General features: G+C 35.8%; 1 protein-coding gene across 1 annotated transcript in view; it reads right to left on the reverse strand.

Moving 5' to 3' along the window:
• Positions 1 to 11682: 11682 nt before the first annotated feature.
• Positions 11683 to 25508, reverse strand: part of LOC115932055 (uncharacterized) — a 171957-nt gene continuing 158131 nt past the window's right edge. The window contains exon 4 of the mRNA XM_055375801.1: positions 11683 to 12822. Coding sequence (XP_055231776.1) covers positions 12799 to 12822 — 24 coding nt within the window. The 3' untranslated portion in view covers positions 11683 to 12798. The remainder of the gene's footprint in view (positions 12823 to 25508) is intronic.

Raw genomic sequence — 25508 nt, forward strand, 5'->3', positions numbered from 1 at the left:
CTGGCAAGAAGGTATTTGCATATCTTCAAGTCATATTATGTCATGAGGACATTTGAGCTGATGAAAATTGACATTTACTATAAAATTAAAATAAAATGCATTGAAACCAGGAGTCATCAGAAATTCACAGCTGTGCATTTGGGAGCCTATTTTAATTGATGAGACATAGTGGCTCTGCATCATGAAGCAAATCAGAACATGAAGAATGTAAATATACAGAGTCAGAATATCACAGCAAGAGGCAGAGCTGCAGACACTGTGATTGGTACAGGCATGTCCCAGATTTTGGTTTCTTGCTCTTCTCTTCCCATTCCCTGGTATTTATATATCAGATTTTAGGAGCAAAGCTTTACTCTCACTCTCACTGTTGTTTCCTTGTCATTTTACCATTGCTGTGCCATTTCTACATATTAGAGAACTAGCACCAAATGCCTATAGTAATAATTTTCAGACAAAAGAGGCTCAGAGAAAGAAGGAGTTTACAGTCGATTTTCAGGAGAATGTCATCATTTTATGTTACTGTATTTGCCCTCTAATAATTATAAAGAGTACCCATTAAAGTTACATCAATAACTGCTGCTTATAATACGATGAGCATTGTCCTATGTGCTTCACATGAATTAATTAATTTAATCCTTGAAAATCCTCTGAAGTAAATGCTCTTATTATCTCCACATTAATGACTAGGAATCTGGGCCTAAGAGTGATGGAATAATTTGTTCAAGATCACCTAGCTTCTAAGTGGAATTTGGGATTTGAACCTAGCCAACATGACTCCAGAATCTGAATTCTAAGCACTCGCACTCTTCATGCTAGTTGCTATTGCTTCAATATGTTATTCACAGGGACACACACACACACACACACAGAGTGCACAGAGTGATTGGAGTAGGACTGGCAAGATTGGCAAGTGACTCAGTCAAACCAATAACATCTTTCTCCAGGATTCTTGATGCAACTGTTGGGAAAGAGACACTCTTTTGTGTCTAGAATTGCTAACTCTAAGAACACTGTGTATTTAGAGCAGTATCCTCTATTCCACGTGGAAAAAAAACACTGAATAACTTATTGAAAAAATAGCAACTAGCAACAAAAGTGCAGTTGCTTAGAGCTTAGAATCTTGATTTAGATTGGCTGGGTTCAAATCCTGAATCTCACTTACAAAACAGAAATCTTGAACAAATTATTGCATCACCCTTAGGCCAGTTTCCAAATCATCAGTATGGAGATAATAATAGCACCTATTTCTTACAAATCCAACAAAGAGAAAAGTAAAGCTGAGATATGGAGGACAGAAGAGTAAGTATTAATAATATAATTCAAGCCGCTGTATTAGATAGGCATTCAGCCATATCTGAAGACAGACGGCACCATTGTTTTCATGCCATAGCCCATATGCATCTCTTCTTTGGTTTAAATGGTGTAAGAACATTTTCTGTCATGGGTCCTGAGAAGCACACTATGAGAGTCAAAAGATGAACAGGGAGTGTTATGTGTACTTACAGAGCCTAAATATTGTGCTTTGGAGCAAGGAATGATCTTGAATGATTAGCTATATCAGGATATCTCCAAAAGGAGGAACACCTCACCTCTGTCTTCCAAAACACGAACCAAGAAATTCACATTTGTGTTGCAGAAAGCATTTGAAATATATTTTTGCTCCATTGTCTTAAGCACACCTGACAAATCAAGAAATTAGTATAATAGGAATGTGTATTTATATGTTACTTTACAATTGATGATGTGGGTTTATTCCCTGTATTTTGTCCTCAAAACAACCATTTGAGCTTCCTGCAGCATGTTTTATTATTTTCATTTTACAGGTGAGAATACTGGGGTACAAGGAGATTAGAGAGAGCTATAAAGCAAAATCTACCTATGACTAAGTAATTACTGAAGTAAAAGGATTTTTTCACCACAACATGTATTTTTTTTTTAAATGCAGCTGTAGGTGGGAGTTGTTTTACTTGGAAATGTGCAATTCAAAGAGAGTCTCTGCACATGATTATAAGTGCAATTGTAGTCCGGTATATTCAATGGCTCATTGGATATATAGGACTAAAATGAATATAGATTTATTTTAGAAGTTGCAGATTAGGTAATTAAATAAACAGTGAACATAGAAATCTGGGAGTTTTGTGTGCATCAAATAATTTTATTTCTTATTTTTTTAATCCTTTCCTTAGAAACACTTTTTAAATTCTTATAGGCTATTTTTCAAGATGTGTTAACTATTTTGGTAAATTATAATTGAGTGCTCATAATGGCAGTGAATATACTCAATTCATTATCTAAACTATTTCAGAGGGAATATGACTACAAAAACACCAGCTAACTGAATGTATTAGTTTCCTATTTCTGCTATAACAAATTGAGACAGATTTAATGGCTTAAAACAATGCAAATGTATTATAGCAAATGTATTATATTTTAATTCTGGAGGTCAGAAGTCTGAAATGGGTCACACTGGGCTAAAGGCAAGGCATTGGCAAGGCTGCATTTCTCCTGGATGCTCTAGAGGATAATACATTTTCTCGCCTTTTCCAGTTTCTGAAGTTTGCCTACATTCCTTGGCTCATGGCCCCCTTCCTGCATCTCCAAAGCCAGCAAAACAGGTTGAGTTTTGCTCATGCTTCCATCTCTCTGGTTCTCTCTCTTCTACCTGCTTTTTTCACTTACAAACACCCTTGTGATTATATTGGGTGCACCCACATAATCCAGGATAATCTCTCTTCATCTCAAAGTCATCTGATTAGCAAACTTAATTCTATCTGTAACCTTAATTCTCCTTTCGCATGCCACCTAACGTTTTCACAGCAATCAGGGACTAGGGCATAGACATGTTTCAATGGAGTATCCTTTTGCCTACTACACTTACCAAATTTTTATTTATAGTTTTGTTATACAAGAATGCATACAGAATACGTTTCCGTTTTGAAATTTCAGAACATAAAAACATCAAAAATGTTAAGTATCTTTCCTAATATGTGCACAATATTGGACTATAAAATATATGAATATCTAGTTTCTGTAGGTGTATATAACATTTCACTTGAAAATGAGTGATTTTCATCCGGGTAGTCACGATATATTGATAAACGTTTGACAATATTCAAAACATTTAAGTCTTCTTTTAAACTTGTGCTTCTATTCCTTCATTAGACTTTCCTGTTTGATGAAAAACCATCAATATTTTTGGAGACAGGGAGCTGTATATTTGGAAATACTTTGATTTATACATGATGAATAAGTGACTGAGTTCCCAAAATTAGACTTTTTGCCATTGTTTTAATCATTATTAGTTTTGTCCAAAACAGCATAGCCACAAATTGATAAGACTGGCCCTGAAGGCAATCTCAAAAGAGGAGATACCAAAAAAATTAAGTAAAAAGTCATTAAATCACAGAAGTAGTTTTATGATTTATCAGTGTGAATGTCTAAATTGACTAACTACTCTCATTGGTACATGAGAAATTAGCTATTCAGCATCATTGTATTTTGAACCATATATAAGCACGTAACTAATTAGGAACCTCCTATTTTTTACATTTTCAAATTATTACTATTAATGAATACGCACACACACACACACATTTTAAATTGATGCCATTATATGTGTTTCTTTGGTAGTGTTGACTTTAAAGCATCCCTAGTGGATAAATATAAGTAACTAGAAATTGCTCGGAAATGAAGATGTGTATAATGAATGCATTTAAATCAAACGTAGCACAAGGAAATACTTTTCTGCTCCTTTATCAGTCATATTGAAACTGCTTCTAAGTGTTCACAGTAAGGACCCTTCTTGTGTCTATTTCTGTAACCCATTCCTTTTCCATTGTCATGTATATATACACATTGTGATAGTAATACCACAATCAAGCTAGTAAAAATATAATTACTTCACATACTTACTATTTATGTGTGTGTGATAAGAGCATTTGAAATCTACTCTCTAAGCAAATTTCAAGTATACAATACATGATTATTGATTATAATCACCATGCTGGATGTTATGTATACAGAACTTTATTCTTTTTTTTTTTTTCAGAGTCTCGCTCTGTCACTCAGTTTGGAGTGCAGTGGCGTGATCTCAGCTCACTGCAACCTCTGCCTCCCCGCTTCCAGCAATTCTCCTGCCTCAGTCTCCTGAGTAGCTGGGATTATAGTTGCCTGCCACCACGCCCAGCTAATTTTTGTATTCTTAGTAGAGACGGGGTTTCACCATGTTGGCCAGGCTGGTCTTGAACTCCTGACCTCAGGTGATCCACTCGCCTAGGCCTCCCAAAGTACTTTATTCATCTTATAACTGAAAATGTCTATCCTTTGAGCAACATCTCTCATTTTCTCCAACTTTCAGCCTTCGTAAACACCATTCTACTCTCTGTTTTTATGAGTTTGACTATTTTAGATACTTCATATCAGTGGGATCATGCAGTATTTTTTTTTTCTGTGCCTGGTTTATTTCTTATAGCATAATGTATTCTAGGTCCATTCATATCGTCACAAATGGCAGGAATTCTTTCTTTTTAAAAGCTCAATATTCCATTGTATGTATATACCACTTTTTTTTCTTTATCCATTCATCTGCCAGTGGAAATTTGTGTTGTTTCTATATTTTGGGAATGGCAAATAATGGTACAAGGAACATGGGAGTACAGATATCTCTTTGGGATTCTGATTTCAATTTCTTTGGATAAGTACCCAGAAGTAGAATTGCTGGATCATATAGTAGTTCTGTTTTTAAATTTTTAAAGGACTTCCATACTGTTTTCCAGAGTGGCTGCACCATTTTACATTCCCCACCAAGAATATACAAAAGTTCCCTGTCCTTTACATCTTCAGTAACGTCTTTTTTTTTTTTTCATAATAGTTATCCTAACAGGTATGAAGTTAGAGGAATGCCTATTTAGTTTTGATTGCTCATTTTTAATTGGGTTATTTAACTGAGTTATAGGAGTTTCTTATGCGTATTTGTTATTTATGCTTTATCAGGTATATGGTTTGCAATTTTTCTCCCATTCTGTAGATTGCCTTTTCATTTTGTTGATTGTTTTCATATGGTAATTCCAGTTTTAATTTTTTGAGAAACCTCCACACTTTTATCCATAGTGGTTGTACCATTTTACATTCCCACCAACAGTGTACAAAGGTTCCAATTTCTCCACATCCTCACCAACATTAGCAATCTTTTCTTTCTTTTTCTTTTTTTTTTTTTTTTTTTTTTACAGTCTCACTCTGTCATCCAGGTTGGAGTGCAGTGGTGCAATTTCAACTCACTGCAACCTCCACCTCCCAGGTTCAAGCGATTCTCATGCCTCAGCCACCTGAGTAGCTGGGATTACAGGTGTGTGCCACCATGCCTGGTTAATTTTTTTTGTATTTTTAGCAGAGACGGGGTTTCACCATTTTGGCCAGACTGGTCTCTAACTCCTGGCCTCAAGTGATCCACCCTCCTCAGCTTCCCAAAGTGCTGGGATTACTGGCATGAGGCACTGGGCCCAGCCTGTTGTCCTTTTTAATAACAGCTATCCAAACAGGTGTGAAGTGTATCCCATTGTAATTTTGATACTACCCAAAGTGAGCAATAGATTAAATGCTATTCCCATCAAAATCCCAATGACATTTATTTAAAATATATTAGAAAGCTATACAGAAATTTACATGGAACCAGAAAAGAAAAAGACTAGAATAGCCAAAGTGATTTTAAGAAAGAACAAATGTAGAGACATTATATTTCCTGCTTTCAAAACATATTACAAAGCTATAGAATTGAAAATAGTACGGTACCAGCATAAATACAGATACATAGACCAATGAAACCAAATAGAGAGCCCCCAAATAAATCTATGCATCTATGGTAAACTGATTTTCAACAACGGTGCCAAGAACACACGATGTGGAAAGGCTAATCTCTTCAACAAATAGTGATGAAAAAAAATGGATATCAACCACAAAAGAATAAAGTTGAACTCCTAATCTTACATCATACACAGAAATCAACTCAAAATGGATTAAATATCTAAATATGAGACTTGAAACTGTTAAAATTTATAAAAGAAACTATAGAGGAAGTTTCTTGACATTGGTCTTGGCAATAGTTTCTGGGATATGACACTAAAAGCACAGGCAACAGAAACAAGAATAGACAGTGAGACAATATCAAACTAAAAAATGTCTGCACAGAAAAGGAAACAATTAACAGAATGAAAAGACAATCTATAGAATGGAATAAAATATTTACAAAGCATTTATGTATTAAGGAGTTAATATCCAAAAAATGTAAGTAACTTCTACAACTCAATAATTAACTAAATAAATAAATAATCCAATTTAAAAATGGGAAAAGAATTTGAATATACTTTTCTCTAAAGAAGACAAATGGCCACCAGGAATATGAAAAGGTTCTCAAAGTCACTAATCATCAGGGAAATGCCCAGACCCTTCTTTAAACCAAAATTAGTCAGCAGGTCTATGGATAGAATACAACATATGTATTCAAACACTTCACTAAATCACTTAATTCTTCATTCTTGCACACATATACTGAATGATTATTATGTACTAGGGACTGTTCCAGGTACTGAGAATACATCAGTGAACAAAACATACGAAAACTGCTGACTTCATAGAGTGTACATCTAGGAAGAATAAAAACAATAAAGAATAGACACAATAAATTATTAAATTATGTAATGTAAGTATGTGTAAGTTCTATGAAAATGTATTAAGGGAGGGTGAGGGACTTCACGTGATATGTATGTGTGGGGAACGGTTGCAATTTTAATTAGGCTGTTAGAGTAGGACTTTCTGAAAATAAATCATTGAACAAACATATGAAGATTGCATGGAACTCAGCCATCCAGACAATTGGGGAAAACCTTCTGGGCAAAAGTTTCTAGCGCAAAGTCTTTAGGGCAGGAGCATGTTGAGTGTGTTCAGGAATCAAAATGGAGGCTGGAGAAGAGTTACAAAGAGGTGAGCAGTGGAAGATGAGATCAGGAAGGAAGTAGAGCATGGACAATATGGGGTCTGATAGGTCATCATAAGGAACTTGCCTTTTATTCTTAATGAAAAGGGGTCTTGAGCTTCAGAGTTTGATCTGACAGGTTGTAACAGAGTAACCATGTCCTTTGGGTTTGTGTGTTTGTTTGGTTTAGTTTTTGACAATAGATTGTACAGGTCCACTGTGGATGCAAGAAGACCAGTTAGGAGGAGTTGCTGTTACCTAGGAGGGAGAATGAGAGCGTGGAGCAAGGTAGAAGCCATTCGGCTCATGAGAATTGTTGGGTTGTGGGTATTCTTTGAAGGAAAGACAATAACAGACACCTTTGGATGCATATCTCATTTTTAAATCACTGCTGATAAATATTTTATAAAGATAACCCTTTTCTTCTCTTGCAGATTCACCTGCAAGTTTATTCTAAGAATTTTATTTTTTGAGAGTTCATATCCCCATTCCCTTTCCACCCCACACCTACATAAATGTTCAAATTTAGTCTTACTTTGTTTTGGACCAATTGTGTATTTTCTCAAATTTGTTTTAAATTTTCCTTCCCACAATCTAGGACAATATTCCTTAAGTGGTGGTCCATGGGCCTCTTGCATCAGAAAGATCTGGGGTGCTTGCTAAGAATGCAAATTATGTGCCACACAAAATTCACCAAGGACCCAGGGCATCTACAATTTTAACTCACTCTCTAGGAGAAGATAGGGAGTATATGTGATTATAATTTTCTCTTGTCAGCAAGTCACATCTGATTTTAGCAAAAAACAACATCCAGCAAAGTCCCACAAGAGGACTATATCTTGACTTTTTGCCACTATGTGGCTATGTGATCGCTGTACTTCCATTGAAAATCTAATAGTTTGTCTCTGCTTAAAATGCATGCCTGTGTCTTCTGTTCCCTAGTAGCCAGGTACATTAAACATTCTTGCATTTGTTCAATAAATATTGGTTGAATAGTTTTATATGACCAGAACAAAGATAAATCCTACCCTGTAGTTGCCCCTATGGAGCTTAGAGTCAAGTGACAATATCTTTTTAAAGCAGGATATACATTTCTGACTTATTTCATTTTAACTGAAAGCACTCAATCAGTATTTTAATAATGAATAAATAACCAAAAGTTATTCTGATCACAGAAAGTATTCTAGTTTTTCCTATATTCATGTAATCCTTACCCCCCTTTATATATATTCGTTTAAAATCTCTTGGACTTTCTTAAATTTAAAGAAAAATTCTAACTGAATCTAGGAAATAATAAATACAAATGAGACTGAAATTTTATCTCATTTATTTTTGAACTGAGACATCTGAAGAGGAAGAAATGAGCTCAGCCATGTGCTGAATAGCTCAGAACATGAAGTAAATGTCTTTTAAGCATGCTTAGTATGTTTTTCCCATTCCATTCAGGATGCAAACTTCACGTATTCTCTCTTTCCAGACGTTTTCTGCTATTTGCAGCTTGGAGGGTTCTAAGCACTAATCAGTGGTGGAGAGGGAAATAAACAATCATGACAGTTAAAGGAGTTAACATAGCCAAGTAGTGTGAATTAATGTGTGGGCACAATGCCCTTTGTTAGCAGTCTTAGGAAGCACTCCAGTGGCCCCACAGTACTGGGACTCCATGTTCTTTTTTTTTTTTTTTTTAACAGAGTTTATTTGAAATTAAAGGATTCATGAGTCCATGTTCTTAATAAGCAAGGACCCTCAGCCTCACACAGTCTCACATGACAATGCAAAGGCACTGGGGAATGTACTTGGCTTCCTAGTATTCAGCATTTTGGGAGAAAAACAAAATGACAGTAGAAAGTGTTTTACTTGTTTATTCCAGAGGAATGTATTGTTTCAGTAGGATAAAGTAGGTCCTTTAAGGAAAAAGTTCAAGTAAACTATGCATTAAACTAAGTCTACTACCAATATATTAACAGTATTGCAGCCAAGTTATAGTCATGTCTCTCTGATAAAAAGGTGCAATCTTTAAATAATAAATTTATTGTTCAAAATGTATTAAAGAAAATTGAAATAGAGTGGATCAAAACTGAGCTTTTCCAAGAAAAAGATGTGCAGCCTAAACTGCCATTCAAATTACCTAACTTCCAATAGCTTTCATCCAGGACTGCCAGCTCGCTTGCGATCTACCTGTCTTTGCTCAAATTAAGCATCCCTTTCTCCCCCAAAATGTAAATCTAATGCTGCCACAATAGCCATTCCAATAGCAATGACAATGAAACTTGATCTTTTCTATTTGGAATGTGTGCACCTTAAGATACATGGGCTGTTTGGGAAAAGGTATTCTAAACTAAAGCCTTTTAAGACACCTTTGTCTCACATAATCAATTAGGGCTGAATTACATAGGCCTTCAATCATTTGACAACTGAATTCTGTATAAGGAAATGGCTGATATCAAAAGAAGAGTGGCAGGGACTGTTTTTATAACGTGTTTTAAGAGAATAAATGTTTTTAATATGAGTCTGCAAGAAGACTTCCTTTGGCAAAAGGCAAATGGCATCCAATTGGAGTAAATAACCTACGTATGCAATGACAAAGAAAATAAATGAAAAATTGTAGCTTTGGCATTTAACATATCCAAAAGGAAATACCAATCTTTTCAGAGAAAGCTATTTAGTCTGGCAGTTTCTAAGACTATAATTTTCTTCTTGCTTTGTTTGTTACCTTAATCTAAATCCTATGAAAAATAAACTAAAATAAATTTTCCAGAGAATGTCCTTTTCTAAGTTCTCTGTAAGCCTAATAAAATAATGCATGTGTCTATCTTCTCTAAATGAAATTTGATTTGGATTTTTTCTACCTATATTAAAACTTTCTGATATTTGTTTGTTATCACTGCGTAGGTATGGATACCTGAAGTTTATACTTCAGAAATGATCTATTTGCTTCCAGAAACTGTGCCCGCAGTTCAAGAAGCTGAGTAGCAATTATGTCTCAATTAATAACCTATGATTTCCTTAGATATCTGCAACAAGAAACTCTGATTGGAACATAATTCAATTCTATTCTATTTTTGTCTGAAATTAACATATTTATTACAACATTGAATGTTTAATATTAATCTCTTCTGGGTTACTTTGGCTCCTCCCATCAATTCTTTCCCTCTTCCAGTAATTATTTCTGGGTGAAAATTTGGAAGTTCATGTTGAACTTCATGTTATTCCACTGCCTAAATCCATTCAGTAATTTTTTTAAAAATATATTATCTAAATGGCCACATCTTATCAGGAATGAATCGAAAAGGAATGGTTTGAGACACTTCATCTCTTCAGCTCACTTCAAACTATGTTTTCCTCCACTGTTTGTCCTTGAGCTTTTCTGTCCTTCCAGTGTTTTTCTAAAGTAACTCACTCCCTCTGGCTGAAGGGCATTTTTGTATATTGTTCCTTCTACCTAGAACAGTTTCTCCCCTACTATTAGTCATTTGAAGTGCATTTAAATTGTGATTTCTTCAAAGAAGACTTACCCTCTAAAACTAGATCAATTTAATTTACATTTGTGTGCATTATTCTTTGATAAATATACATCTCCCTGACTCGACACAAAACTCCAAGAGGATAAGGACCAAGTCTATTTGTGTTTACCATTTCATTAACAGAACTTCACATTATGCATTGATAGCTAGAAAAAATAAACAATTAATGTGCTTGGAAAGCATGAATATGTACAAAAAATTGCTTCTCTTAAAACTTGATATAAATTAAATGTTTCCTTACCACATTTAATGTTAGTTTACCCTAACATTATTATCCTGTTTATATCCATAATTTTCTATATTACTTCTGTTGCAGAAAAACAAAAAAAGAAAAAAAAACATCTTTTTCAGTAGGCTTTTTTCTTCTGAGACTTGACATGAAAAATATTTAACCATCTACTTGGAATTTATCAAAATAAGCTCACTGAGCTTCCTTGTATTTTTAACCCTGAAGGCACTCTAGCTTATCTGAGAAGGCTCTCTGTGCCACCTTCCTCAACAGACTTTAGTAGACCCTGCTTTCTTTTCTCTAACCAACCCAACTTTTTAGGCAGAAGGGATAAAATTGTTACTTCTCATGGCAAAGACAGATAGGAAACTAGATGATATTCTCCAGATTTGCATAAAAACCTTTTCCGTTAAAAAGTTTTCCTTGTGTATCTATCTCTGCTAATTTTAAATAGTGCTCTTCCCTCCACTCATCATCATTATACTCCTTAATGTCTTTTTTATAGTAAAATTTGGCTGGAGTTTTTTTCATTCATAAATTATCCAGATTCTTGATTCTGAAAAACTTTAAAACCAACTGAACAACTATCAATTGTAAACAGATAAAAATAATAGTTTCTTTATACTGAGATAAAATCAGTTAAATAAGTATTCAGTAAAATAGACTTCTAGTTCTGGGGAGATAGAGTAGGCTTATCTTTCCTCATTCTTCCCTTTAAGCACAACTGAAAATCTTGGACATCATATATAATATAAATATGAAAAGACTCTGAAAGGTGGAGAGAATAAGGCAGACTGATAATGTCAGTAGAGACCTCAATATGAGCTTGGACTTACACCAATATCCAATGGTCATGAGGTACCCCTCTGCATTTTCACTGACTAGGGTGATGTCAAAGTTTGCCTATCAGTGAGCAGTGGCAAAAAAAATCAACGATATAAAATAACTCAATAAATTAATCAGTCAACAGGATCTAACTGACATTTATAGAACACTATACCCAACAACAGCACAATGTACATTTTTTAAAAAATGCCTTTATAACATAAATCAAAATCAACCATATCTTGGGCCATAAAACAAACTTCGACAAGTTTTAATGAATTGGAGTCATACAGAGTGTGTTTCTTGACCACAACAGAATCAAATTAAATATTAAAACAAAATACAACAGGAAAATCTCCAAACACTAAGAAATAAGTACAGCATAATTTGTAATAATACGTGGGTTAGAGAAGAAGTCTCAAGGGAATTTACAAATACATTCAACTAAATGAAAATGAAATTATAGCATATCAAAATTTGTGGGAGTAGCTAAAGAGCACAGAGAGGGAAATTTATACAAGAGCAAACTAAACTCAAACTAAGCTGAAATAAGGAACTAATAAGAATAAAAGTAGATAATGATTAAAGTGAAAACAGAAAAAATCAAGATGGATAATGCTGATGAAATAAAAATCTTGGCTTTATGGAGATTAATAAAATTGACAAGCCTCTAGTAAGAATGAGGAAAAAGGGGGAAATAATACAAATTATTAACATCAGGAATGAAACAGTAGATACTACTACTCACCAACCAGGCATCAAAGGATAATAAGAGAATACTACAAACAAATTTACAACTTAAATAAAATAGACCAGTTACCTGAAAAGCACAAACTACCAAAATTTACTGTGACAAATAAGTAATTTGAATACAATAAGTATTAGGGAATAGATATTTTAAAGTGAAAACCTCCTGAATAATAAATATTTTTATAATTCTAAGAGAATTTTGGCCACCAAAATTCTGTGACCCTGGTGTACTTTCCCTGTATATTACCCAGGACTCTGCATATGATTAATTATACTCCCATGACTAGGTTATATTGTATTACAAATTGACTTTTAAAAAAAGGGAGATTATCCAGTGTGCCTGACCTAATCACAGGAGCCCTATAAATCTGGACACTCTAGTCAGAGACAGAAAAGTCAGAGAGATTTGAAGAATGAGAGGAACTTGACAAGGTATAAATTATCCATTGCTGGCTTTGAAGATGGAGGCGGCCATATGGTAAAGAATGTGGGTGGTTTCTAGGAGCTCAGATAAGCATCTGGCCAACAGCCTGTAAGGAAAAGGGTGACATTAATAGTATAACTGCAAGACAAAATTTTTCAAACATCTTGAATGATCTTGGAAGAGAATTTTTTCCCCAGAGTTTTCAGATAAGAATTCAGTCTCGCTGGTGCCTTGATTTCAGTATTGTAATACCCTGAACAGATAACCAGTGTATTAGTCCATTCTCACACTGCTGCTAAAGACATGCCCAAGACTGGGTAATTTATAAAGAAAAAGAGGTTTAATGGACTCACAGTTCCACATGGCTGGGGAGGCCTCACAATCATGGTGAAAAGTGAAAGGCACGTCTTCCCTGGCAGCAGGGAAGAGAGAGAATGAGAACCAAGTGGAAGGGGTTTCCCCTTATAAAACCATCCAATCTCATGATACTTATTTACTACCATGAGAACAGCATGGGAAAAAACCACGCCCCTGATTCGATTACCTCCCACGGGTCCCTCCCATGACACATGGGAATTATGGAAGCTATAATTCAAGATGAGATTTGGGTAGAGACCCAGCCAAACCATATTAACCAGTTATGCCATGCTGGACTTCTGACATAGATAACTATGAGCTAATATAAATTAGTGTTATTTTAAGCTTCTAAATTTGTGGTAATTTGTTACACAGCAGTAGGAATATAATACAACAGACAATAAGACTGAGACTTTTTTTTTTTAATTATACTTTAAGTTTTAGGGTACATGTGCACATTGTGCAGGTTAGTTACATATGTATACATGTGCCATGCTGGTGCGCTGCACCCACTAACTCGTCATCTAGCATTAGGTATATCTCCCGATGCTATCCCTCCCCCCTCCCCCCACCCCACCACAGTCCCCAGAGTGCAATATTCCCCTTCCTGTGTCCATGTGATCTCATTGTTCAATTCCCACCTATGAGTGAGAATATGCGGTGTTTGGTTTTTTGTTCTTGCGATAGTTTACTGAGAATGATGATTTCCAATTTCATCCATGTCCCTACAAAGGACATGAACTCATCATTTTTTATGGCTGCATAGTATTCCATGGTGTATATGTGCCACATTTTCTTAATCCAGTCTATCATCGTTGGACATTTGGGTTGGTTCCAAGTCTTTGCTATTGTGAATAATGCCACAATAAACATACGTGTGCATGTGTCTTTATAGCAGCATGATTTATAGTCATTTGGGTATATACCCAGTAATGGGATGGCTGGGTCAAATGGTATTTCCAGTTCTAGATCCCTGAGGAATCGCCACACTGACTTCCACAATGGTTGAACTAGTTTACAGTCCCACCAACAGTGTAAAAGTGTTCCTATTTCTCCACATCCTCTCCAGCACCTGTTGTTTCCTGACTTTTTAATGATTGCCATTCTAACTGGTGTGAGATGGTATCTCATAGTGGTTTTGATTTGCATTTCTCTGATGGCCAGTGATGATGAGCATTTTTTCATGTGTTTTTTGGCTGCATAAATGTCTTCTTTTGAGAAGTGTCTGTTCATGTCCTTCGCCCACTTTTTGATGGGGTTTGTTTTTTTCTTGTAAAGACTGAGACTTTTGAGCATGTAAGAAACACTCTCTCAATCCTTCAAGACTACTCACTTTGAAAAAAAATTTGAAAAGATAGTTCAAACAATGGCAATCGGTGCCTCTGACTCCAAGATGTATAGAGACCCCAAGGACCCATGAAGAAGTATCCCCCAACAGAAAATCCACATCTCTCATTATTCATAAATAGGTTTCTCAGCAGAAATTGTGAAGACCAGGAGAGATTTGGATGTTATGTTCAAAGCGCTGAAGGAAAAAAATCCCAATGAAACATACTATACCTTGCAAAACTGTCTTTTAAAAATGAGGGAGAGATAAAGGCTTTCCCAGACAAACAAAAGCTGAGGGCATTTGTTTCTACTAGACCTGCCTTACAAGAAACTGCTAAAGGAAGTTATTCAAGTTGAAATAAAAAAGATGATAAGTGGCAACGCTAAAGTATATGAAAGTATAAATTTCACTGATAAAGGTAAATATACAGACAAATATAGAATAATGTAATACTGCAATAGTGGCATATAAATCACTCTTAGCCCTGGTAAAAGAGTTAAGTCAGAAGTATTAAGAATGCCTATAACCACAACAATTTGTTGTTGGATACACAGTATAGAAAGAAGTAATTTTAATATCGATAACACAAAAAATATTGAGAAGTGGGAGTAAAAGTATAGAGTTTTGTAAACAATTGAAGTGATTATCAGCTTAAAGTGGACTGTTATAACAACAAGAAATTATATGCAAGCCTCATGGTAACCACAAAAAAAAATCCCACAGGAAATACAATAAAAGATAAAGAAAAAAGAATCAAAGTATATTACTACAAAAAATTTCAAATTTCACAGAAGTCAGGAAGAGAGGAGAAAAGGAAAAAGAGAGCTACAGAATAGATAGGAAACAATTAACAAAATGGCAATAGTAAGTCCTTACCTGTTAATAATTACTCTAAATGTACAAACTGATTAATCAATCAAAAGATATAGATTATCTAAGTATATTTTTAAAGCAAAATCAGACTATATGATGCCTGGAAGAGGCTCACTTTAGAATTAAGGACATGCATCGGCTGAAAGTGAAGGAATTGAAAAACATATTCCATGCAAATGGTAACCAGAAGAGAGCAGATGTGGCTATCCTTATATCAGACAAAGTAGACCTAAGTCAAAAACTGTCACAAGAGACAAAGGAGGTCATTATATAATAATAGAAGGGTTAATTCATCAGGGAAATATAACAATTATAAATGTTTATGCACCCAACATCAAAGGACCTAAACATGCAAATCAAATATTGACAGATATGAAGAGAGAAATACGCAGCAATACAATAATAGTAGAAGGCTTCAGTACTCCATTTGCAATCATAGACAGATCAACCAGACGGAAAACCAATAATGAAATGGCAGGATTGAACAACACTGCAGACCAAATGGGCCAAATAGACATACACAGAACTTTCCACCCAACAGCAGAGGAATATAGTATTCTCAGGCACACATGAAACGTGCACCAATATAGGTCACTGTGATGGTTGATTTTTAGTGTCAACTTGACTGGATTAAGGGATAGTCAAATAGCTGGTAAAGCATTATTTATTCTCCAATTTTAGTATATGTGCTGCTGAAGTGAGCACAACATTATTTATTCTCAATGTTTCGGTAGACACAGAGCTAGTCCCTCTTCTGCCAAAAGAGAAACAAGTGATTATGCTTTTTATATGCTTTTTATTAGAATTATTGGGCTACACTAGGTGTGTTTGTGAAGGTGTTTCCAGATTGGTATGTGAGTCAATGGACTAAGTGGGAAAGACTTGCCTTCAATAAGGGCAGGCACTATCCAATCAGCTGGGGGCCTGGATGGAACAAAAAGGTAGAAGAAGGGCAAATTCTTGCCCTCTCACTCCTAGAGCAAGGATGCTCTTCTCTGGCCCTTGGACATTAGAACTCCAGGATCTTTTGCCTTTAGACTCTGGGACTCACACTAGCGGTTTCCTGGTTCTCAGGTCTTTGGCTTTGAACTGGTGGTGAGAATTACGTTATGGGCTTCCTTGTTTCTGAGGCTCATGGATTTGGACTGAGCCTTGCTACTGGCTTTTCTGGTTGTGTAGCTTACACACAGCCTATCATGAGACTTCTGAGCTTACAGAGTCAAGTGAGCCAACTTCCCTAATGAATTCCCTTTTATAGCTCTCTGTTGATAGCCTATCAATTCTGTCTCCCTGGAAAACTCTGACTAAAAGTCACAAAACAAATCTTAACACACTCAAGAAGATCAAAATTATACCAAGTATCTTTCCCAAGAACAATGAAATGAAACTAGAATGCATTAACAGTACAGAAATGGGAAAATTCACAAATATGTGGAAACCGAATTACAGTCTCTTGAACAATGATAGAGTCAAAGACAAAATTAAAAGAAAAAATATCTCAAGACAAATGAAAATGAAACACAACATACAAAAAATTATGGATGTGCAAAAAGCAGTGGAGTCCAAAGAAGACCTTTCTTTGTGTCATGGGTTTCACTGGAGCCAGGTTTTTACAAACATAGCAATCATAATGAATGTCATGCAGAAGAAAAATGTAGTTATGCTGAACGTCAGTTTCACAGATCTCATTTTGAATTCTGACTCTTCATATCTTCTTCAAATTTTTGTCCCAATTTATATCATAATTGACTCATAGATTTGATCTTGATTGTTGACTATCCAACAGTATACTTTTTCCTGATTTGAACAACCTCTCCTTCATTTGATTATTTATGTATGTTTCTAGAATATGTATGCCAACATAAAATCTCCTTTTCCTCCCCTCAGGTCACATGCATTGTAGAAAATAGTAAAATCCTTTTCCTTACCTTTTGTTGTTATCTTATGCACATTTTAACACGCTTCAGAATGAAAAATTTATTAAAATAATGTTGAGGTTTATATAGTATGATAGACTGATTAAAAACACAGCTGAAATAATTATTTTAGTTACAGAAAGTCTCAGTTGTCAAACAATCAAATAGATGATAACATAATTAATCCTAATTGCTTGTTAACATGAAAGCATCAAGTAGCAAGATGACACCTTGGTTCAGTTCAGTCATCTTAATGACCGAGGCAGAATTCTGTAGGTTTAAAATGTGAATAATTAACTGCTACTGAGTTAAAAACAAGTAAATCAGCTATTAAGCAATATACACGTTATACATTACTTGTGTCAGAAATCACAGTGGGAGACAGCTAAAACAAGTAGCATTACTATTACGATGTTTACAAAGTACTTTAACTTACAGCCCAATTTAGTCTTCACAATGATAGTTTACATATTATTATTATTATTTCATTTTTAAAAATTTGTCCTAAAATAATTAAGTGTAAATGGCTTATCTAAAGTCATACATCTAATGAGTGCTGTAGTTCTAACTCAAGCAGAGGTCTGAATCTGATAGTTTTTCTACTGTTCCTCTATCGCTATCCATAGATACTAAAACATAACTTTTCAAGTTATATTATCCCTAAAAAATTGACTCATTAAATTCTTTTGTATTTTGAAACTGAAATCATAGTTTCATAGTTATCATTGGGAAGGGTGGCTAGTTTTATGGCACCATAAATTAGTAATGGTTTATAACAAGCTTTCAGCTCTATTGACAATTTCAGAAAATTTCTCCCAAACCACATTTTATGACATTATGAACCAAATTTTTTAAATTTTCGGCAGGTCTTTCTGTCAAAAAATTTTCCCTTATCAAGTGGAGACTGTTGTTCTCTAATGTATCAAGAAACTAGATGTTCTTGACAGACTGATTCTAGTTTTCAGCTGTCTTGATTATTTTTCTGCAGCCACTTTTGTCGTTACTTTCCAGATAATCTCATAGGTTTTTTTTGTTTGTTTGTTTTTGTTTTGTTTTTTTTTTGAGACAGAGTCTCGCTCTGTCGCCCAGGCTGGAGTGCAGTGGCGCCATCTCGGCTCACTGCAAGCTCCGCCCCCCAGGTTCATGCCTTTATCCTACCTCAGCCTCCTGAGCTCCGGAGTAGCTGGGACTACAGGCGCCCGCCACCACACCCGGCTAAATTTTTTTTGTATTTTTAGTAGAGACAGGGTTTCACCGTGTTAGCCAGGATGGTCTCGATCTCCTGACCTCGTGATCTGCCCACCTCAGCCTCCCAAAGTGCTGGGATTACAGGTGTGAACCACTGCGCCCGGCCTCTCATAGTTTCTTAACAATTTACACAGGGTATTTCGTTTTATTATTATTATTATTTTTTTCTTTTGAGACAGAATCTCATTGTGTCTCCCAGGCTGGAGTGCAGTGGCATGATCTGGGTTCACTGCAACTTCTTCCTTCCGGGTTCAAGCAATTCTCGTGCCTCACCCACTGGAGTAGCTGGGATTACAGGTGTGCACCACCACATACGGCTAATTTTTATATTTTTAATAGAGATGGGGTTTCCCCCATGTTGGCCAGGCTGGTCTTGAACTCCTGGCCTCAAGTGATCCACCTGCCTCTGTCTCCCAAAGTTCTGGGATTATAGGTGCGAACCACCGTGCCTGGCCTGTTTTGTTATTTTCCATTGGATCCATTCACATAAAATCAGTTTCACATATAATTGTAGTCACTATTTTAATTGTCTGTATTCCAAAACATTTTTTGCTATATGTTACAGGTATTCAAGGTCCTTTACATATGTTCATTACTGTGCTTGACTGACTATAGCTTTCTCAGAGGAAGAAACATTAATTTCCCTAAAAATGTATATCTTACTACTAAATACATATGATGCAAATTATATCTTCAAAGAAGTGGTAGAATTTGTTGAGTGGGGAAAGTTGAGGAAGCATAATTACTGTCTTTAGGCCTAGGTCATACAGGCCCTTGCCCAACCCTCTCTGACAGGGCTCCCGCTGGTTAGACCAACACAATCCTCTAGCCCATACTCTGGCCAATCATGTCCTAGGGTTTCCCTTCTCAAATGGCCCTGAATCCACTTCCAGGGTTGTGTGGGCTTCCTCTTGAGCCCATCACGCTAAGTACAGAGCTATCTTACATGTATATGCTCCTAAGCCCAATGGATAATCAAGTGGCAGATGTCAGTAGGGAGATGTGGAAAAAAAATTTAACCTGTATATGGGAGTGTCCTTATGGGTGTAAGGACCCTGTCAGTGTGAGAGTATGCAAAGAGAGGAGAAAAGAAGAGAGTCAACAGGGTTCAGGGGTGTGCTTTTTCTGTGCTGCTACTTTCTGACCTTGAAGTGAAAAGAGTTCATAACTTGAGCCTGCCCTTTCAGGTGATTAGGAAAGTACCTTGTCAAGGTTGGAACATAGACCATGTTTTACTTAGCAGTTTCTTAGCATTATATGTTACCTTTAAATTCATAGATTTATGGCAATTTGGCCTTTATTTTGTTCTATTGTTATATGTCCCACAAATGTTATAAATGACCTGAACAAGTATGATATTACCAGCTAGTGAGTTCACATTTGTTTTGCTAGCATATGACAATAACATATTGAATATGATATAATGTCAGAAGAATACATCGTGATGGTTATCAGAGCCTTGATGATTTCTCCTTAGATTTAAATGGCTTCACATCTTTCCTTTTGTAGATATCCTAAATGTAAGACAGCATACTAAGAATTTCTCATTCAAAGTAATGACACAAATGTGAAGAGTTCATACTCTCAATATTCCTGAAGTAAAAAGTCAAGGCAATTCAATCTAAAATTATTCATCCATTTAGAATACACATGTCAATCATGTGCTGTGTATATGGAATACATTTTTAAGGATCTCTTGGTAATAAAAATATAAATGGGACACAGTTATAATTTTCTTATCTAATAATAAAGACGAGTCTGCTAATGGCTATAACGTAGGGCAACAAGTAGTTTGTCCATGAGAAGTAAATACGTTATTCTGCAGGAGTTTCAAAGCAGGAAAATTTTTGCAGGAAATATATGAATTGCTTCAATGGTGCATTTTTGTCCAACCACCAGAATTTAGTCTATTTAGAGAAAATGTTGTCTTCTATATTTATATGTCCTCTGCTACACACACTATCTGGGACATGTTAGGAAAGACATAAAAGTTTACTTAATAATTGGCCGGGTGCGGTGGCTCATGCCTGTAATCCCAGCACTTTGGGAGGCCGAGGCAGGCAGAATACGAGGTCAGGAAATCAAGACCATCCTGGCTAACACGGTGAAACCCCATCTCTACTAAAAAATACAAAAAATTAGCCGGGCGTGGTGGCGGGCGCCTGCAGTCCCAGCTACTTGGGAGGCTGAAGCAGGAGAATGGCGTGAACCCAGCAGGCGGAGCTGGCAGTGAGCCGAGCCGAGATTGTGCCACTGCACTCCAGCCTGGGTGACAGAGCGAGACTCCATCTCAAAAAAAAAAAAAAGTTTACTTAATAACTTAGAATTGGAAGGGTATTTCAACTATATTATAGAATACATGAAGATGGAACTCAAAGATTTTTTAAAAAAGGAGGAAGCCACTTGAGTTTGAGAAACTATTATAAGCAAAGTACAGATGGGAAATTGATATAGAAGAAATGCAAGTAGTGCAGCTGAGCTTTGTTGTTGTCTTCCTGGAGCAATGATTGGGAAAAAATTTGGAAAGTCGTGCAGATTAAGAAGGCCTTGAGTATATAGCTAACGAGCCTTCACCTTGTTAAGCAATATAGTGTCAATGAGTGTTTTTGACCAGTTGAGTTTCATGCATGGAAATCTACTTTAGGAATTTTAACATCTGGCTGACAAGCCAAAAAAAAAAAATTCTCAATATCACTACTCACTGGAGAAGTGCAAATTAAAACCACAATGAGATATCATCTTACCAAAGTCCAAATGGATATTATCAAAAAGACAAAAAATAACAGATGCTGACAAAGATACAGAGTAAAAAGGACTCTCATACACTGTTAGTGGGAATGTAAAGTAGTACACCCACTATGGAGAACAGCTTGGAGGTTCCTAAAAATTGAGCTACCATATGATCCAGCAATCCTACTTCTGGGTATATACCCAAAAGAAAGGACATCAGTATGTTGAAGAGATATCTACACTCCCATGTTTGTTGCAGCACTGTTCACAATAGCCAAGATTTGGAAGCAACGTAAGTGTCCATCAACAGATGAATGGATAAAGAAAATGGAGTACATATACACACCAGAGTGCTATTCAGCCATAAAAAGAAGATCCTGTCATTTGCAACAACATAGATGGAACTGGAGATCATTATGTTTAGTGAAATAAGTCAGGCATGGAAAGACAAACATCAAATGTACTCACTTATTTGTAGGATCTAAAAATAAAAACAATTGAACTCATGGACATAGAGAATAGAAAGATGGGAGAATAGATAATAGAACCAGAGGCTGGGAAGGGTAAAGGGGGGCTGGGCGGGAGATAGGGGTGGTTAATTGTTACAAAGAAAAATAGAAAGAATGAATAAGACCTACAATTTGGTAGCACAACAAGGTGACTATAGTCAATAATAATTTTACATTTTATCATAACTAAAAGAGTATAATCTAACTGTTTGTAACACAAAGGATAAATGCTTTAGGGGATGGATACCTCTTTATCCATGGTGTGCATATTTCACACTGCATGACTGTTTCAAAACATCTCATGTACCCCACAAATATATACACCTACTATGTACTCACAAAAGTTAAAAATTAAAGAAAAAAAGAAAACAATATGGATATTCCTCCAAAAAGTAAAAGTAGAACTACCATTTGGTCCAGCAACTCTACTACTAGGTGTCTAAGGAAAAAAAATCATTATATGAAAAAGATACCTGCACGTATATGTTCATCACAGCACTATTCACAATTGCAAATATATGGAATCAACCTAAATGTCCATCAACAGATGATTGGACAAAGAAAATCATATATAATTTCATTCATTTTATAGCAGAATAGTATTTAATATCTATATATAAAATACTTATATGTATATAAATGAAATACTATAAGTATGCATATGTGTATATATGTATATGTGTATCTATGTGTACATATATATATACAAAAAAATTAAATGATATTCTGCTATAAAAAAGAATGAAATCATGTCTTTTGCAGCAACATGAATGAAACTGGAGGCCATTATCTGAAGTGAAATAACTCAGTCAAATACCATATGTTCTCGCTTATAAGTGGGAACTAAGTAAAATGCACACATAGACAACCTCTGTGGAATAATAGACCCTGGAAACTAGGAAGGGTGAAAGGGAGATGAGGAATGAGAAATTATTTAATGGGTACAATGTACATTATTTAGGTGATGGTTACTCTTAAAGACCAGACTTCACCACTATGTAATATATCCATGTAACATAATCACATTTGTACACCTTAAATTTATACAAACAAAAAAGAAAAAAAGGCTGGGTGTGGTGGCTCATGCCTATAATTCCAGCACTTTAGGAGTGTTTGAATCTAGCCTGGGCAACACAGAAAGACCCCATCTCTACAAAAAAAAAAAAATTGAAAATTAGCCGGGCTTGGTGTCACACGCCTGTGGTCCCAGCTACTTGGGAGGTTGAGGAGAGAGGATCACTGGATCCTGGGAGGTCCAGTCCACAGTGATCTGTGATAGCACGACTGCACTCCAGCCTGGGTGACAGAGTGACACCCTGTCTCAAAAAAAAAAAAAAAGAATTTTAATATCATGGTTTGGCTGAAAATACATGGGAAGAGAGACTAGAGATAGCAGATGACCTAAGAAAATCTTTATTCAACAGCCACTTATTGAGAACTTATTAGTTAACAGGCCCTGCACTATGATCTGGAGACACTGAGGCACATAAGTGATAGCTCTGTCTTAGAAATCTCAGTAGAAGAGACTGGCTTTCAAGAAAAAGTTATAGTACAATGTGGTCAGTGTTTTTGAAAAAGGTGTTACAAGGATAATATAAGCGTAGAAAAGGGATCCATTAAATTCCATAAATGAAAACTTGAATTTGAGGGAAGTAAGAGTGGAAAAGGAATAAGAAGAATTATCACAAGATATTATAAAGGTTCCCTGAATGGGACTTTATGTTGTAAATACAAGTGAACAGGAAGGTTTAAAGTTGGCTATGGCTAGAGTATGGCATAAAGAGGGAGTAAAAATCCACTAACCACCTCAGGAAATGCAAAAGGAGAGATTTATTTAGGAGGAAGTACAATGATCTAACCACATAGAGATGATTGTTTCTTTGGGACTGCTGGCAGAAATAATAGCACAAGTTTACTGAACAGATTATGTCTCATGAATCTCCCAACTTGTTTCCTACTTCTCATCTAAAGTTATGCAGCATTGGCTGGGCACAGTGGCTCACACCTGTAATCCCAGCACTTTTGGAGGCCGAGGTGGGTGGATCACTTGAGGTCTGGAGTTCAAGACCAGCCTGGACAAGATGGTGAAACCCCATCTTTACTAAAAATACAAAAATCAGCCAGGCATGGTAGTGCGTGTCTGTAATCCCATCTACTTGGGAGGCTGAGGCAGGAGAATCACTTGAACCCGGGAGGTAGAGATTATAGTGAGCTGAGATCATGCCACTGCACTCCAGTCTGGGCAAGAGAGTGAGACTCCATCTCAAAAAACAAAACAAAAAAAAAGTTTTGCAGCATAAGGGAATCAGTAAAGTTAAACTGGTACGTAGGCAGCCTCTCCTTCATTTTGGGATACCAGTAGCATAAATTTAACCAGAGAAAAAGTGATCAGTGAGAAGATATTGCGCAAAACTAGCACTATTCACACAGGACCAGAAAGCAATTTAGACCAAACACTGACAAACAAATACCTATGAGACTGCTGAAAGTGAATCCAGTTTAGGACATTGGAATAAGACAGTCCAACCTGCAAAAGCTATGCACCTTGCTATGCTGAGTTTCCAGAAAGCTACTGGACAAGGGCTCTGATATATCCTGAAATAAAGCAACTTTATACTCCTGATTACTATATATTGAGTTTGAGGAAAGAATTTCAGATGGGAAAAGCGGTAAAGTAGGAATTCCTTTCCTTTTAAAGCAGATGAGTGCATCTGTCCTACCTTTCAGGTCACAAAATGAAATATCAAGCAAAATCACTGAGCTCATGTGCTTCTAGTTCTGGCCCATGTTACCAGCTGAAAATAAGCCTTCCAATCATAGTCAGTTTTGTCAGGAAATTTTGTGAAATGAGTCCATTCTCATAGACTATTGAAAAGTTGTCAGACAAATAACATGGTAGGAGTTGTCACAGAAACTCAGAGTCTATTTGATATCCAAGGCGGTGAACTAGGGAGGGAAGATTAGAATCTCTCCATACTTTATTATGGGTTGGCTTAGTTAATGTGTGTAATAATTAAATTTACTGTACTTTAATATAGAGAAAGGAAAAAAACAATAAAAACTGGAAGGAATCCACTGAGGTGATGAATAGGCTAATTACCCTAATTTGATCATTACATGTTGTATACATGTATCAAAATATCACTATGTATCCCATAAACATGTACAATGATCACATTTTAACTAACAATAAAAGGTAAAAAAAAGAAATAGCCTCAATTAGATTTCTAATACAAATGTTTTTATCTTGAGTGCTAGTTTCATTAATACATTCCTTGTACATGGAAGGTGATTAAATAAGTCAATATAGGTAAGTTTGTGTTCCAGAAATAAAAAAATCCAAAATCTCAGTGGTTTTAAACAACAATAGTTCATTTGTACAGTGGGTTCTTCCAAGAAACAGGATGCTCCAATCCGTAGTCAAATAAAAAGTGACACTAAATATTAGGAAGTATTTGGTGTAAAGGAGAGTCCCATAAACATAAACATAGAAGATGGGCTTGGAAGAGGGGAGTGTTTTCTACATACTCATCCCAGAGCCTCTCCCAGCCCTTCTGCAGACTCTATTCCCTTAGCACTTATGCTGAAGCTTTCAAAAGATCTGAAGATTAGTGAATCCTGACATCACTGCATTCTGGTTTAGTTTTCTATAAAATTTTCTTTTTCTACTAATTGTTCAGCATAAGAAAAGTCTCCAGCCTAAATTATAACAGGGCCCATATTATTAAACAAAAATATATTTATTTTAACTAGATAGCATTTAAAACTAAAATTGCAGTGGTTTGCCAAGAGGCCAAGCATAAATAGTAGTTGAAATACATATATATTT

The sequence above is a fragment of the Gorilla gorilla genome, chromosome X, assembly GCF_029281585.2.
Source record: "Gorilla gorilla gorilla isolate KB3781 chromosome X, NHGRI_mGorGor1-v2.1_pri, whole genome shotgun sequence".
Classification (NCBI taxonomy): domain Eukaryota; kingdom Metazoa; phylum Chordata; class Mammalia; order Primates; family Hominidae; genus Gorilla; species Gorilla gorilla.